Genomic DNA, 16,721 nt, shown 5'->3' on the forward strand with positions numbered 1-16,721 from the left:
CTCCTCCAACTTAATCTATTCAAGGCCTCCCTCTTAACATCTTCACAGGAAGTTCCCATTTCCTTTAAATCTTTATTTATATGATGAATAATGAATTGAAATGCAAGAGAGAGGGGAAAATGAAGATTGAAATGTAAGGGGATTGAGTTACACAGGGGTTCAGATTCAAAAGCTTCAAGTTGATGCATCAACATATTTTTTTCTGTCCCAATCTTAGCTGGATTAGCCCCTGTCAACACTACCAGTAGATAAAAAGACGTTAAGGCTCGGTGTTGATAGTTTTAGTGCCTATTCTTCATTTTCCAACAACAATAAAGAGAATCTTTCAGTTTTTGGCATTAGCAGGAATAAGGCGAATATCGCTTACATTGAAGTTGAGCCGCATTTGTTATTTGCTATTTATCTTAGTACCCAGTTAAAGGTTCGGAAGAAGAACAACGTCTAACGTTGTTTTTCAACGTACTAATAATGATAGGAAAGAGGGGTCTCTTCAAGTCATCTTATACATGAATTTAAGCAAGGCGAAATTTGCTTAACACCATCACTTTAAATAATCAGCTAGTCTTCGTAACATCAAACGAATTGTTGACGTGATCAGAGAAGTTTTAAACTCTGTCAGTTGATTTAGGAAAATCAAAGGAAGTACATGTTTTATTTTTGCCTAAAGGAAAGCGACCATTGACAAAAGCTTAGATATTGGTTACAGTCAATTGTTTAATTACAAGGTTACAAATTTATACGTAGTTTGGTAACTACACCCTGTTTTTTCTCATGGTTTGGAAAACGAGTAGCAACTTTAAGGTACTCTTTTGACATAGGACTTAAAATATAGTGTTTGAGTGATGGAGGCAAAATGTTTTTCTTTAATTCTCATATAAGCTAAAATTCTTTTTTCTTTTCTAGACGTGTCATTTGACACACGCTTTGGCTAGTATGCAAATAAACAGGTTTTTTTCAAGAATTCAAGTAAAAACTTTGAAAATAACAGTAAAATGATGAATAATGCAGCTTCAATTCAATACATACTACTACTACTAACAACTCACTGCAGCACCAAGCCGTTTGAGATCAACTCAGCTGCTTATGCTCTTCCTTGATCCCAATCTGTTCAAAGCATCCTTCTTTACACCCTCTCAAGAAGTTCAAATTTCCCTTACGACCACCTCAAACCCTATTCGGGGACGACCTGCTTTCTGACCGACAAGGACAATCTGTCATACTTCATCCTCAAGACGTGATCTATCTGTCTCTACCTTTCTCTCATTATAACCCTAGAAAGCGAGATGGAACCACATTTGCGGTACGTCTTACTGCTTGAAATTCGGTGGGAAGAAGTTAGAAATACGGTATCTTTCTCCTTTCTCTGCTTTATTTTTAAAAAGGTAAAAGTGGAATAAACAATATTTGCAAAAACAACCACTGTTAAGAACATGCTAGGACAAAAACTAATGGAGGATATGCTTTTCCGTTCTGTGAACAAAGATGGAATTTTATTTTCATTAGAAGCAGATCCAGAACTTTGTACAGGCTAGCTAGAATTTCAATTTTACTTGACAGATTTGCAAGTTTGAATTTTGATTGCTATTTTTTTTCCGGAAGATTTATTTTAAATGATGGGTTTTCCAAGGGGGGGGGAGGTTAGCAGATTGGTAGAAATATAAGTAAAAACTGCAAAAAATAAATTTGACCCAATCAAGAAGAAAGCCTCCTCCCTGAACCTGCTTAAGGTAAGTATATTCTTGGGGGAAAAGATTTGTTGTCTCGTTTTTATATTATTGCTAATCCAGCTTTAGGACCAAAGAGCAAGCCGATCCCTGATTAAACAATAAAAACTAAATTTATAAAACATATCATACAATATATAAGTCATTTATGGTACAAAAACAAAAATCAATTAACAATAGTTTCCTCCTTACAAAAAAGCACTTCAGGGTTTGGACTTTTTGAGTGAACCAAAAGATGCAAGGGTTGGTTTGGGTGCTGCTGCAGATTGGGCTAAACCTATGGATGACCCAACTTGATCCCATTTAGATTTTCTCTTTTCTTCTGCTGTGGGAGATTTCTGGACAGGGCCGGTTTCCTTTTGACCTTTGGCTAGCTTTTCTTTCCTTTCTTTTTCTCTTTTATCCATTTCTTCTTTTTGAGCTTTGGCAAGTGCTTCATAATAAGACTCTTTACCCCACCAGCTATGAGAAGGATAAAGGTCTTCAGGGTAATTTGTACCCAATTCATCAACATCACAATACTCTAAAAGTTTTTCATATATACTAGGATTCCTAAAAGACTTCAATTCTTGTATTTTAGCATTATAGTCAATACCATCTCTAATTTTCCGTTCATACATCTCACTAACACGTGCTTGCAGTCTTCCTGGGCACTTTGATGATGGCTCAGGCGGAAGCCAATAATCTGCTTCTGTTTTACGTTGTACTTCCTCTTGTTCTCTGGGTGATGTGCTCACGCTTGAGCTTCTATAGTCAGTCACTTCGACAGAGCCAATGCCTAACTCTTCTTCACTTTCAGATCTTTCTTCACCATCAGAAAAGTCATATTGAGCCAGCTTTGGTAGTGAGCTGTCTTTGTGCAATACGGATGCCGGACTATTTAAATTTGAATCTTGCATTGGAGATGATCTCGTGGATTGTGTTCCCAAGCTCATGTCTTCAGGTTCCATTTTCTCCTCTTCTCCTTCAGAGTCTGTGTATTGAGCAGTTAATGAAGCAAGTGAATTGGACATCTTGGATCTGCAAAACATGATACAATTATGAATGCTAGCTTATTCTTCAATCAAATTGTTTTTTCTTTTCTCAGCTCCTTATTCAATTTTGTTTCCACCTTAGACACCCCACCCCCTCGAACCAGGAAACATTTTATAGAATAAGAAAACCATGCAAAAATCCAAGAGCTAAGCGAAGAGCTAACCCACTTCTTTATGCACTGAGAAGAAGGAGAAATAATACCTTCCCCCCATTAGCAGTCAAAGACTAAGACTAGAACAGCTATGTTCACTCAGGGTTTGCTTTTCAAAAGCGCATACTTATTGACAAATATACTGTCTCCTTTAAAAAACGGAACTTCTTCTGTCCCTGCTGCATATTAAGTATGAGAAACGGGCATACCTGCACAGGGGTGCTATGATTTCGCCCTAGTGAGATGGGTCTGAAGGATCCCTCAGCCTAAAACTGGACCTACTTCTCACCATTCTTGACATATTCTCAAACATGCCTCCTCCCCTAATTTTTGGCAGCACACAATCATGATCAAGGTTAGTTCTCCCATTTGTATAGAAATACAGTGATCAGTATTTTTTTTTCAATTCTGGCTTTATCTAATTGTCCAATTGTTAGCAGTGCAGCAAAAGGAATTGCACCACCTCTCCATTGTGGCTGACCAACAGACAAACATCAACAACAACAATCAATATCGCATAAGCAGCTAGATAAGCTGTCAAAAAGAGTATCTTATCAGAGAAAAGGCAGTGGAAGGCAGAAGAAGCAGAAGAGGTATTTAAATTTTTCTAACCAAGAGCCTAATCGTCAACAGGCTTTTGACTAATAAACTCACTCATTTATGGACATCCTCCTATTGTGAAAAGTACTCTGAAACTTTGAATAGAGACCTCAAAGAGAGTCTTGCTCAACTTTTTCTGAAGGTTTTATAATCTCTTAAATGCCATCTAAAAAAATTGTTAGGAGAAGGAGGGAAGACCATCAAACATGACCTAAAAAGGGGGAAAACTGCATGAGAACAGGGATAGTATGGTTTGAGGCTTTTTCTATCTCTCTTTCAAGGGGAATCCTTGAATTTTGGCCCATTTCGCCCAAGTCGATACGGAAGTGATGTCTCTGTTCCCGGGATGCCTTCTTTTCAACTTAAATAGTAAGTATAATCAGAGCTAAAATTGCACTCAGAAACATACTTCTTGATACACGTAATGCGTGTTGTCTTAAGCCTTGCCTTTTGTAGATATAGCTATAGAATAAGCTCCTCTCGCCAAACCTATGGGCACCAACTAGCCGGCAACAACCCCCCCCCCTAATTCCTTTTGCATTTACAGCTTCCTGAGCAGAATTATTTGTATTTTTTTGCTTTGTTTTGATTAAGTGTTTGAGTGCAGAGGGTATTTCTTAGTGCGGACTTAAGTTGATTCTTATTCTTATTAAAAGATTAGCTGATTCTATATCTATACTAAATAAAAAAAACAAGTTTTTTAACGGAAAGTAAGGAGCAGCATTAAAACTTAAAACGAACAGAAATTACTCCGTATATGAAAGGGGCTGTACCCTCCTCAACGCCCCACTCTTTGCGCTAAAGTTTGACTCTTTCTCTCAAACCTACTTTTTAAAACAGTGAAAAACTTTAGCGTAAAGAGCGGGGCGTTGAGGAGGAAAATCTCCTTTCATATACGGAGTAATTTCTGTACGTTTTAAGTTTTAATGTTGCTCCTTACTTTCATTTGAAAAAACTCGTTTTTTTAATTTAATTTCTGGACGTTTTTGAATTAATGCATGTTTTGATTTTGGCTCTCCGCAGATGAATAATTAAACCGAAATTTGCATATTTATTTTTTTGGCTAAATGATTTTCTCATAGTTTTGATCGAATCATTTTGAGAAAAAAGGAGCGGGGGAGGAGGCCTAGTTGCCCTCCGATTTTTTGGTTACTTAAAAAGGCAACTAGAACTTTTAATTTTTTACGAATGTTTTTATTAGTAAAAGATATACTCCCGTCAGTGCCTCGCTCTTTACAAAAGCTTAAATTTTGTCCCAATTTCTTAAGAATGATCCCTGAATCACAAAAGCCGTAGAATAAATAGTTGAAATTTCTAAAAATACTTTAGCGTAAAGAGCGGGGTATTAGGAGGAGGTGAGCCCATTATATGCATAATAATTTCTGTTCGTTTTAAGTTTTAATGCTTCTCCTTATTTTCAATTGAAAAACATTTTTGATATTTATTTTTTCATTGTTTTTTTTAATAATGCTAGAGAATCCTGCGCTCCCTTCATGAAAATTTTCTTCTCCCATAACAAATTCCTCCAAGGAAAGTTCTTCCAGCATATCCCCCTCTTCCAACCCCTTCCCAACCTAAAAATCCCCCTGAAAACGTCTGTACACTCCCAAATAACCATTACTATATGTAAGCACTGGTCAAAGTTTGTAACTTGTAGCCCCTCCCACGGGGAATGTGGGGAGTAAGTCGTCCCCAAAGACATAGTTATAAGTTTTTCGACTACGCTGAATAAAATGGCTATCTCAGAATTTTGACCCGGTAACTTTGGGAAAATAATTAGCGTGGGAGTGGACATATGTGCCCTCCAATTTTATGGTCACTTAAAAAGGGCACTAGAACTTTTCATTTCCATTAGAATGAACCCTCTCGCAAGATTCTAGGACCACTGGGTCGATACGATCACCCCTGGAAAAAAAAATAAAAATAAAAAAAATAAACATGCATCCGTGATCTGCCTTCTGGCAAAAAATACAAAATTCCACATTTTTGTAGATAAGAGCTTGAAACTTTTACAATAAGATTCTCTGATACGCTGAATCTGATGGTGTGATTTTCTTTAAGATTCTATGACTTTTAGGGGTTGTTTCCCCCTATTTTCAAAAATAAGGCAAATTTTCTCAGGCTCGTAACTTTTTATGGGTAAGACTAAACTTCATGAAACTTATCTATTTAAAATCAGCATTAAATGCGATTCTTTTGATGTAGCTATTGGTATAAAAATTCCATTTTTTTTAGTTTTGGTTATTATTGAGCCGGGTAGCTCCATACTACAGTTCGTTAGCACAAACTGTTTGATATAGCATCAGAGAAAATGCAAAGATACACGCTCCTCAAGGGAGATCATGAACAAAATGATGATACCAATATGAGGAAGAGATGTTGCCATTCACCAACTAAGTCCAATACCATGCAAATGTCTGAACACTCTGAATTCAGTAAGCAAAGAATCTATGCGAGTAAGAATAGTGGGTTGAATTTTAGGACTCAAGAAACTAAGACACAACCAGAAAAAAGAGAAAGAGATTGCTTGTATGTATTTCCGTGGAAAGAATTTCACAGAAATTTAATCAGTTTACATCCATGATGTATTTTGACATGCAAATAAACATTATTTCTGAATCAGTAAAGGGAAGCAAATGATTCCCCTGTGTTCTTGTGTGAAATTGTAAGCGAAAGGAAAATAATTATTACATCTGATTGATTCTAGGGTGTCAAATCTTACGCCAGTAAAAGTAGCAACAAATTCTCAGAATTTTTTACAAATGCTCTGATCCTCTGCAGTTAAACTCCGGTAATAAACGCAAACGGGAAAAAAAAAGACAAAAATAAAACCCTATATACATGTGCACCAAGAACCATTAAACACTAGAAGTACCAGGAAGAGGAGTGTTACACACCATTTCTCCACCAAAACAACAATGTCACTGCTGCTCTGCTCCCAACTAACCTGGAAAGTCACTTGTTTATGGAAAGTCACACAACCACAAAAAATATACCACAGTAAATAAAAGGAAATAACTTAATGCATATGGGCAGCTCAGTACCATTTAATCCATGGACTAGTAGCAGTCTGCAGTTGAGCGATATGTAGACCACTTTCATAGAGGATGCAAATTAAAGCTACCCTCTTTATACCCTCCCAGGAGGTCCCCGTTTTCCTTAAAGCTTTCTTTATGACATCCTCTCACCCTCAACTGTGGATGGGACAACCTACTTTCTATTTAACCCTTGACGGTTGGCCAAAAAGGACAATCTTTGGAAATCTGTCATCCTTCATCCACAGAACGTGCCCAAATCACTTCAACCTTTTTCTCATTATAGCCCTAGAAAACTGGATTGAACCACACTTTTTGTAGAGGCTACTGTTTGAAATATGGTCAGTCAGCAAGGTACCCAGCACAATCCGTGGCCAATTTCTCTGGAAAACATTTAGCAAATGTTCATCCGCTTTTTGGAGCGCCCATGCTTCAGAGCCATATTTGACCACTGACATCGCTGTAGCTTCCAATATTCTCTAATACATAGCTTCCAATATTTTCGAATACATTCTAGTTTGTTTTTTTAAAAACAAGGGATAAAATGTCATTATTTTATCTATTTTGACTATTCTTGCATTTTCTATTAAGAAACAAAATCACTGTTATGTTTTGTTTTACTTCTTATTATGTTCTACAATTGAATAAAATCAATTTTCTGTCTGACTTTTTTCATACCTTTCAAACAGTTCGTTAACGAACTGTAGTAAGGAGCGACCCGGCTCAACAGTAACGAAACTCTAAAAAACAGAATTTTGATGCTAAAATATACATCAAAAGAATCAGATTTTCATGCTGATTTTAAATACATAAGTTTCATCAAACTTAGTCTTTGTCATCAAAAGTTACGAGCCTGAAAAAATTTGCCTTATTTTAGAAAATAGGGGAAAACACCCCCTAAAAGTCACGGAATCTTAACGAAAGTCACACCATCGCATTCGGCGTATCAGAGAACCCTACAGTAAAATTTTCAAGCTCCTATCTACAAAAATGTGGAATTTCGTATTTTTTGCTAGAAGACAAATCACGGGTGCGTTTTTTTTTTTTTTTTTTTTTTTTTTTTTTTTTTTTTTTTTTTTTTTTTTTTTTTTTTTTTTTTTTTTCAGGGGTCATCGTATCGACCAAGTGATCCTAGAATGTCGCAAGAGGGCTCATTCTAACGGAAATGAAAAGTTCTAGTGCCCTTTTTAAGTGACCAAAAAAATTGGAGGGCACCTAGGCCCCCTCCCATACTCTTTTTTTTCTCCAAAGTCAACAGATCAAAATTTTGAGATAGCCATTTTGTTCCGCATAGTCAAAAATCATAATAACTATGTCTTTGGGAATGACTTACTCCCCCACAGTCCCAGGGGGAGGGGCTGCAAGTTACAAACTTCAACCAGTGTTTATATATAATAATGGTTATTGGGAAGTGTACAGTCGTTTTCAGGGGATTTTTTTTTGGTTTTGGGGGTGGGGTTGAGGGGAGGGGGCTATGTGGGAGGATCTTTCCTTGGAGAAATGTGTCATGGGGGAACAGAAATTCAATGAAAAGGGCGCAGGATTTTCTAAAATTACTATAAAAAAAACAATGAAAAAATAAACATGGAAAAGTTTTTTTCAATTGAAAGTAAAGAGTAGCATTGAAACTTAAAACGAACAGAGATTATTACGCATATGAGGGGTTCTAAAAATACTTTAGCATAAAGAGCGAGGTATTTAGGAGGAGATAAATACCTCGCTCTTTATGCTATAGTATTTTTAGTAATTTCAACTGATCAAACTGATATTCAACTGATATTCTACGGCCTTTCTGATTCAGGGTTCATTCTTAAAGAATTGGGACAAAACTTACGATTTAGTGTAAAGAACGAGGTATTAACGAGGGTACAAACCCTCTCATATACATAATAAAAATTAAAGAATATAAAAGTTTGTTACGTAAGATAATTCTTGAGTTACGTATATTTTTTACTAATAAAAAAATTCGTTAAAAATTAAAATTTATAGTTGGCTTTTTATGTAATCGAAAAATTGCATGGCAACTAGGCCTCCTTCCCCATCCCTTATTTCTCAAAATCGTCTGATCAAAACTAAGAGAAAGCCATTTAGCCAAAAAAGGAATTAATATGCAAGTTTCATTTAATAATTTAGCTGTGGAGAGCCAAAATCAAACATGTATTAATTCAAAAACGTTCAGAAATTACATAAAAAAAACTAGTTTTTTTAACTGAAAGTAAGGAGCGACATTAAAACTTAAAACGAACAGAAATTACTCCGTATATGAAATGGGTTGTCCCTCCGCAATCCCTCGCTCTTTACGCTAAAGTTTGACTCTTTGCCACAATTCTGATTTTTAAAACAATTAAAAGCTTTAGCGTAAAGAGCGAGGGATTGCGGAGGGGACAACCCATTTCATATACGGAGTAATTTCTGTTCGTTTAAGTTTTAATGTCGCTCCTTACTTTCAGTTAAAAAAAAACAAGTTTTTTTTATGTAATCTTGAATAGCACAAGACATAAAATTGCCACCTGCTTCACTATTTTGTTTTGTTTTTCTAAATATTGAAGTAAAGGAATGAAGTCTTTTGCTTAATATCTTTATTAATTGTTTAAATGCTGGGAAATCAGGATGCAATCTTCCATTTGACTTTTAATAGTTTTTTTTTTAGGAAGAATCATACACTTTTTTTCGTATCAATTTTAATGAGAAACTTATAAGGTAACACGTTGAGGTAAAATTAAATTTTTGTCCCACGCTGAGATCTCCTTTACTAGAATCTTTTAAACCTTACAGAGCATAAAAGCTTTAGAGTAAGCAAAAAGATACAATACCGAAAATAATCCCTATTTGGATGTTGCTTTCTTCGACATTTAATCAAACTCATAAAGTAATCCTAAATAAAGAAATGGACAATGAATATACACGCCCTTCAGCACTATAGCTTCAACATCCAATAAAACAGCGCAATTTTCACCTCATAAAGTTTTAACAGCTTAAAACACTTTATTTTACCAATAGCCTACTTGACAAACATTTTGGTACCCAATTTGGATAAATGAGTATATACACCAAAACTGCAATTCTCTAGATGCTTTACAGACTAATTTAAGCTTGCACAAAATCCTGGTTATTGAAATCTACAAATATTGACTTTTTTTTAATAATGATTGATGGTAATAAGCTTACCTGAGCTATTGATGTCAGGTGATAATTTCGATAGGACCTGTGCCTGTCATCATCTGGCTCAAATTCAAATCTCTTGCCAGAAGATAAAATCACTAAATAAATAAAACTAAAAACACTAATAATGAACAAACACAATGCAACAAGCACAGCGCTCATTATTAGTGTTGTTCAGTGATTTTAGTTTCATTTATTTAGTGATTTTATCTTCTGACAAGAGATTTGAATTTGAACCAGATGATGCTTGCAAAATTATTAGCTTGCAGTTGCCTGTATTTTTGCAGCTCCAAACCAACAAATTGCATATTGCCTGTCAGCAAAGAACTGCAAACCTGTTGGATGTAGGTTTGTTGCAATACCCTCAACCTTGCCTTATTTGTCCATGGAAATGTTCCAAGTTGTCTTGGTTGAGTTGTTGTGGCAATACAAATTTTACATCTATCCACTCACACAGTCAATTGTATTGTCTATGGGCTTTCTTGTACTTCTATTTACAAATTTAAGCTTTGTTAAGAAGTCAACAGTGTTTCCTATAAAGTGATATAATTTAGCGCAAAATTTCGCGACTGAAATCTTTGAAATATATTGCTAAATGTGTATTATTCCTTGCAGCTCCCTTTTAGAATTTTTTTTCAAAATTGAGCCGTAAAAGGTCTAAGATTGTAGACTCAGTATAAAGAAATGTAATTTTATTTCTTTGTTGGTAAACAAAGTGAATGAATATTATTGAATTTTCGAGCATGAAGCCCTTTAATATTTTGGATCTGACACTAAAATGTGTCTTTATCTTTAAATTTGCCTCTGATGCATCTTTGCTAGAAAACAGAAAAATATTAATTTTTAGTATAACATATCTGATAGGCGATAAGCTGGGTTTAAAGAAAAAAGAAATAACACAAGGACCCCAGTATACGGAATTGATCTTTTTTTGCGAATTTCGTAAAAAAAGCAACAGACAATAAGCTTGGAAACTAAAATGATTAAATAGTTTTAAACCCTCAATACACAATACTGAAGTTAGCCCAGAAGAGTTAACTCATTCTAATAGAGATTAATGTTGTTTATTTCAGAATAAAGAGTAAATCTCTGATACTAGGAAAGGAAGAGTAGGAATGGAATAAAAGGGACAGCACATACTGCAGATTTCAAACAGTTCGTGTTAACATGGTAAGCGACCCGGCTCAATAGTAACCGAAACTAATGCTGATTTTAAATATATAAGTTTCATCAAGATAAGTTATACCCGTCAAAAGTTACGAGCCTGAGAAAATTTGCCTCATTTCAGAAAAAAAAGGAGGAAACACCCCCTAAAAGTCATACAATCTTAACGAAAATCATACCATCAGATTCAGCGTATCAGAGAACCTTATTGTAGAAGTTTCAAGCTCCTATCTACAAAAATGTGGAATTTCGCATTTTTTTTGCCAGAAGACAGATCACGGATGCGTGTTTATTTGTTTGTTTGTTTTTTTTCCCAGGGGTGATCGTATTGACTGAGTGGTCCTAGAATGTCGCGAGAGGGCTCATTTTAACGGAAATTAAAAGTTCTAGTGCCCTTTTTAAGTGACCAAAAAATTGGAGGGCACATAGGCCCCCTCCCACGCTCATTTTTTCCCAAAAGTCACCGGATCAAAATTCTGAGATAGCCATTTTATTCACCATAGTCGAAAAACCTGATAACTATGTCTTTAGGGATGACTTACTCCCCCGCAGTCCCGTGATAGGGGCTGCAAGCTACAAACTTTGACCTGTGTTTACATACAGCAATGGTTACTGGGAAGTGTACAGACGTTTTCAGGGGGATTTTTTTTTGTTTAGGGGGGAGATTTGAGGGGGGGTTACGTGGGAGGATATTTCCATGGAGAAACTTGTCATGGGGGAAGAGAATTTCAATGAAGGGGAAACAGGGTTTTCTAGCGTTATTTAAAAAAAAAATGAAAAATAAATATGAATTAAACCATTAAAACCTAAAACGAACAAAAATTATTACGCATATGAGGTGTTTACCTCCTCGTTATACCTCACTCTTTACGCTAAAGTATTTTTAGTAATTTCAACTATTTATTCTACGACCTTTGTTATTCAGAGGTCATTCTTAAGGAATCGGGACAAAATTTAAGCTTTAGGGTAAAGAGCGAGGTATCGACGAGGGTTGAACCCCCTCATACACGCAATAACAACATATGAATATAGAAGTTCGTTACGTAAATTATTTCGTAAGTTACGTATATTTTTCACCAATAAAAACGTTTGTAAAAAAATGAAAGTTCTATTTGCTTTCTTAAGTAATAAAAAAATTGGAGGACAACTAGACCTCCTCCCTCGCTCCTTTTCTCAAAATCTTCCGATTAATTGCATTTAATTAATATGCAAATTTCGTTTTAATTATTTATGTGCGGAGAGCCAAGATCAAAACATGCATTAATTCAAAAACGTCCAGAAATTAAATTAAAAAAACGAATTTTTTCAAATGAAAGTAAGGAGCAACATTAAAACTTAAAACGTACAGAAATTACTCCGTATATGAAAGGGGATTTTCCTCCTCAACGCCCCGCTCTTTACGCTAAAGTTTCTTACTGTTTTAAAAATAGAGTTAAGTAAAAGAGTCAAACTTTAGCGTAAAGAGCGGGGCGTTGAGGAGGAAAAGTCCCTTTCATATATGGAGTAATTTCTGTTCGTTTTAAGTTTTAATGTTACTCCTTACTTTCATTTGAGAAAACTTCTTTTTATTTAATTATCTAAAAGTGCCAAGGACTTTGCAACACATCATTTTTGAATGCCATAGCAGAGTTTAACTGGCAGCAAATATCAGATGTAGATTTGAAAGGCTAAAGACAAATGGAGATATTGATGAGCTGTTTAAAGCCAATTATAATATAGGAGATGAAAGATGACTGTATAAAAATATTATTGATTTTCTCATGGATAATAATATTATTTGAGCCACTTTACCCACAGAGTTCTCTAGTGCAGAGGAGAGCAAGAGCAAGTAAGAAGAGCTGTATTGGTACCCACTGGCCTATAGGTCTTAAACTGCTGGGAACATGCAGTTTAAGCACTCATACTTCCCACAAGCCATCCAATTCCCTTGTTTCTTATTTTTCCTTTTGTTTTGTGTTATTGTGTTTGCTATATGTTGACATAGAGAATTTTTTTTTAACAATTATATTGCCAAAAAAGTTACAGATTGATATTGAAAGCAAAAAGAGCCTTTTGTTTATCTGATGATTGCCTTAGTTTTTGAAATAGCAGAAGAAAAAACTTACTAGAAGCCAAAAGGAGTCTATTGTGGATTCCAGATGCTGTTTTTTTTTCAGAAGAAGAAAAAGAGATGAAATATAGTGTCTTTGAAAACTGCTTGGTTAGGTGCATTTCTGACTTTCTGAATTATTGAACCAGCAAGAATTCACAAGAGAACACCAGCACAGTCTGCATTTATATCCCTATAAAAAGATCTGCTAGAAAATTGTCGGAACAGTGGCCTCTAAATTGATACATTGATGCTGGTCTTAGAGAATCATAGTTCTTCAACAACACTAATCAGAATTTTCCTAAGATGGAGAATGAACTATATGCTATTCCTTTTCAGCTGCTTACACTACCACTAATATCGGAACAGCAAATATTTCACTGTTGTATCTAATCAAAATGATTACAAGCTGGTATAGACTCAATAAAAAAAACACTAGAGGATGCAACTAAAAATCCAACATAGTGATCTCCAAGTGGCATTTTATTGTGGGAAAGAAATTCCTATTATTTCTGTTTTCAATGTTTCAAGCTTGACAATAAAGCCTCAAAGAGAGATCAAACCATAAGAAGAGACAGTTGCTGACAGTCAATGAGTTGGATTTACAAAAATCATTCAACATGCCTGGCCTAAATCTGAGAAAAACTTGCAAATACATATGCTGTCTTTTTTTAACACAAAACAAGAACTAATTGAAATAAGTCTCACTGTACTGAAAGATATCCATTTGGTCATTCTAAAATTCTCAGGAAGACATTCTGAATTAGTTTCATGTATTTAACTAGAGAACAGAAAAGGGAAAGAATGGTAAATTCATGGTGAAAGACCAAAATCAGATAGAAAATAAGAAAGAAGAAAAAAATAAGGAAATTAATTTCCTATTGAATGTTCTTTCCAGAAAAAAAAAATCACTGCTGCCCCAATTTCATAAAGGCATCCCACCCCCTAACAGGACTGGACATGGTCCTATGCTGTATACATAGGTTTGCTGTTGCAGCTTGACCAAACTGTTTTGCTGACAATGAATTAGATTCTTTTTTTTCTTATCACTTTTGGTTTAACAATATAAATTTAGCAATGCAACGAGACTAAACAATTACCTTTGGACTAGTTAAAGAGATATGCATAAGAGTATGTCATAAATCTCTCTATTGGAACCAAATTTCAAAACTCCAAACCCAAAAAGCTTCTGCTACTTCACAACATACCTCAACTACCATGAGAGAAAAATTCTATCAACCGGAATGGACAATTTTATCACTGTAAACTATTTTACTGGTCTCTTTATATCTTTTGGAAGCCTGTAAGGCTTCCAAAAGGTATTAAGATAAACAATTGAGCAGTAATTCAAAAGCACGAAGAAAAAAATATTCTTCACACAATACATTGACCTTATATTTTGAGAAAGTTTTAATCTTAAATACTCAATATGATTATGAAATAACAAAAGGAGATCAAGAAAAACTCCTAAATAACAATATGATTGGACCCTAAAAATGTTTTGATCACCAACCCGAAGCTCCTGATAAGAAATCTCTCGAGTGGCATGTTTTGAACAACCAAAAACTATACATTTTGTTTTTGTAAAAGTTGGTACTGGATTATTGGAAACAAACCATCAATTAATTGATGAATCCCTAGCTTTAACTGGTATAAGTGTGTCATCTCCAAATAGAATTGGCTAATATTCTCCTTCAAACCTCATGGAAGATCATTAGTATAAATCAACTTTTAGTAAGTTTTTTTTGGTAGATGTACTTGGGTACAATTTACACACACATATAATTATAAATTGCTTGAAGACATAAAACAAACCAGCAAAAGTATCAAAATTTTGTAAATCAGATGTGACATAAATTTCATAGATGCATTTTATTGTAAGATTAATTGAAATAATAGTTATACAATGTATTATTTACATATCATGTAGCTTGGCAATTATTTTCAGTTCTCTAGGCCATATTGTTTGAAGTGTAGCTCTATTTTTGCACACATGTTTTTTGTTACTGTGATAACATAAACTGATTTTAAAGAAAAACCAATTATGATAAAATTCTTGTGAAAGAAGAGAAAAACAAACTCAGAAATTCTTGAGATGATGAATTCAGTTTAAAGAAAGTGCCTTTTAAGAAAAATTCATTCTTCAAGAGGAAAGGAAGGTTCAGAGAGGACAGAATCTTAATAAATGATGATGAGTCTTCAGGGTACCTCTAGACAGTTTGTACTGATTTTTCACAACAAGAAGTTGAAATTTTTTTTAACTCAACTCACATCTTCATGGTCAAAGATGTTGCTAAGGTTGCTAAGGACTTTTGCTAAGCATTGCACAAAGACTGTTCCCAAAAATTTATCCATAAAACAAAACTTACAAGGTTTACAAAATCCTGAGTACAATTTGGGAAACATCCCTGTTTCAGCAGTCTCTAGATGGCTACCCTTTAAAAAAAAATTCATCAAAGTTATATAACCAAAGAAGTTAGGTCTATGAGTCATGTGCATAAAAACATTCTCTCCAAAACTGGTCAAGACCATTCTTGAAACTACTTGGGGTTTTTGATTTTACAATTCTTTCCTGGAACAAGTTACAATCAACAACAGCTCAGATACTATAAAAATTGGCCCTTGATCTATTTATTAACACCAGTTGAAATAGTTTTTAATATAAGGAAAGAAAATGATCAAAAATAGGGATTTTAAAGGACAAATGAAAATACTGAAGAAAACACAGAAATTGAATATTTTGTGAGAACAACTGCCTCTTCTTCAGAGCAAACAAAATAATGTGATAAAGGAAAAAGCAAAAACCCAAAAACAAACGCAGAAAGTACAACACAACCAATGAAAAAACTGCCAAAAAATTAAACAAAATAAAATAGAAGACCGAAAATTTAAAGAATTAAAATCAAATACCAAACAACAATAAAGTGAGTTATTTGCCAATGTCTCTGATTTGCACACAATCCAAACAAATATGAACTGCAATCAACATATCCTAACAAACATGAACAATAACAAACCCATATGGCTGCATAAGTATGAACCCTGGATAAATATCTTACAAACTGTGAGACAAAACTGTTTTTCCTTATTATTTACATTATCCCTAATCTTGTGGTACCCTAGAGAGCAATAACAAACAAGAAGGGCCGTATTGGTACCGGCTGGATATCCAACTGCTGGGGATAGGCATTTCGAGTATCTGCACTTCCCACAGGTCCAAAATCCCCCCCCCCCCAAGTTCTGAAAACCCTGTCGCAAATTAGCATGGCTTCTAAACGAGATTGCAAACAGAAATTGTGTAGTCCAACCAAGTCTCTAAATTTCTGTACAGGCTGCAAAATAGGTCTTGGCCCAAATTCTAAAGCTGTTTTGAGTGATGGATTTAGAAAATGGCTCTGCATAGACTGCCTTAAAATGTCTGTCCCTAAATACGAAATTTTTACAAAAATGTCAAGTGTTGGAGATATGCACTGGTACTGTCCATTCTACAAGCACTCTAGTTCCCCAGCTGACCCCCTTCATTAGCCAAAATTTCAAATCTAATAATGTTCAAAGTCCCAAGTGCCTTGGCTATTGCGGAAATAGTGAAGGGCATGGTAGAGGAGCTCAAAAATGACACTACTGCTAGGTTAGATGAAGTCAAAGAGCATGTTGATGACCTAGAAAAAAACATGGCTGATAAATGCACTGTTTCAGAGGTTAAAGAACATGTTAGCAAAGCAATGCAGCAGAAAACATCAAAAATAAAACAGGCTATTGAC

General features: G+C 34.9%; 2 protein-coding genes across 2 annotated transcripts in view; both read right to left on the reverse strand.

Moving 5' to 3' along the window:
* Positions 1-16,721, reverse strand: part of LOC136037199 (N-acetylglucosamine-6-phosphate deacetylase-like) — a 106,625-nt gene that overhangs the window by 82,400 nt on the left and 7,504 nt on the right. The window lies entirely within an intron of this gene.
* Positions 1,928-2,737, reverse strand: LOC136034107 (SAP30-binding protein-like). The gene has a single exon (XM_065715251.1). The coding sequence runs from the start codon at positions 2,735-2,737 to the stop codon at positions 1,928-1,930; it is 810 nt and encodes a 269-aa protein (XP_065571323.1).

This window comes from Artemia franciscana, chromosome 2 (assembly GCF_032884065.1).
Source record: "Artemia franciscana chromosome 2, ASM3288406v1, whole genome shotgun sequence".
NCBI lineage: Eukaryota > Metazoa > Arthropoda > Branchiopoda > Anostraca > Artemiidae > Artemia > Artemia franciscana.

Coding starts and splice junctions, on each gene's coding strand:
- LOC136034107 (XM_065715251.1), bottom strand. CDS start 2,737: ATGTCCAATTCACTTGCTTCATTAACTGCTCAATACACAGACTCTGAA.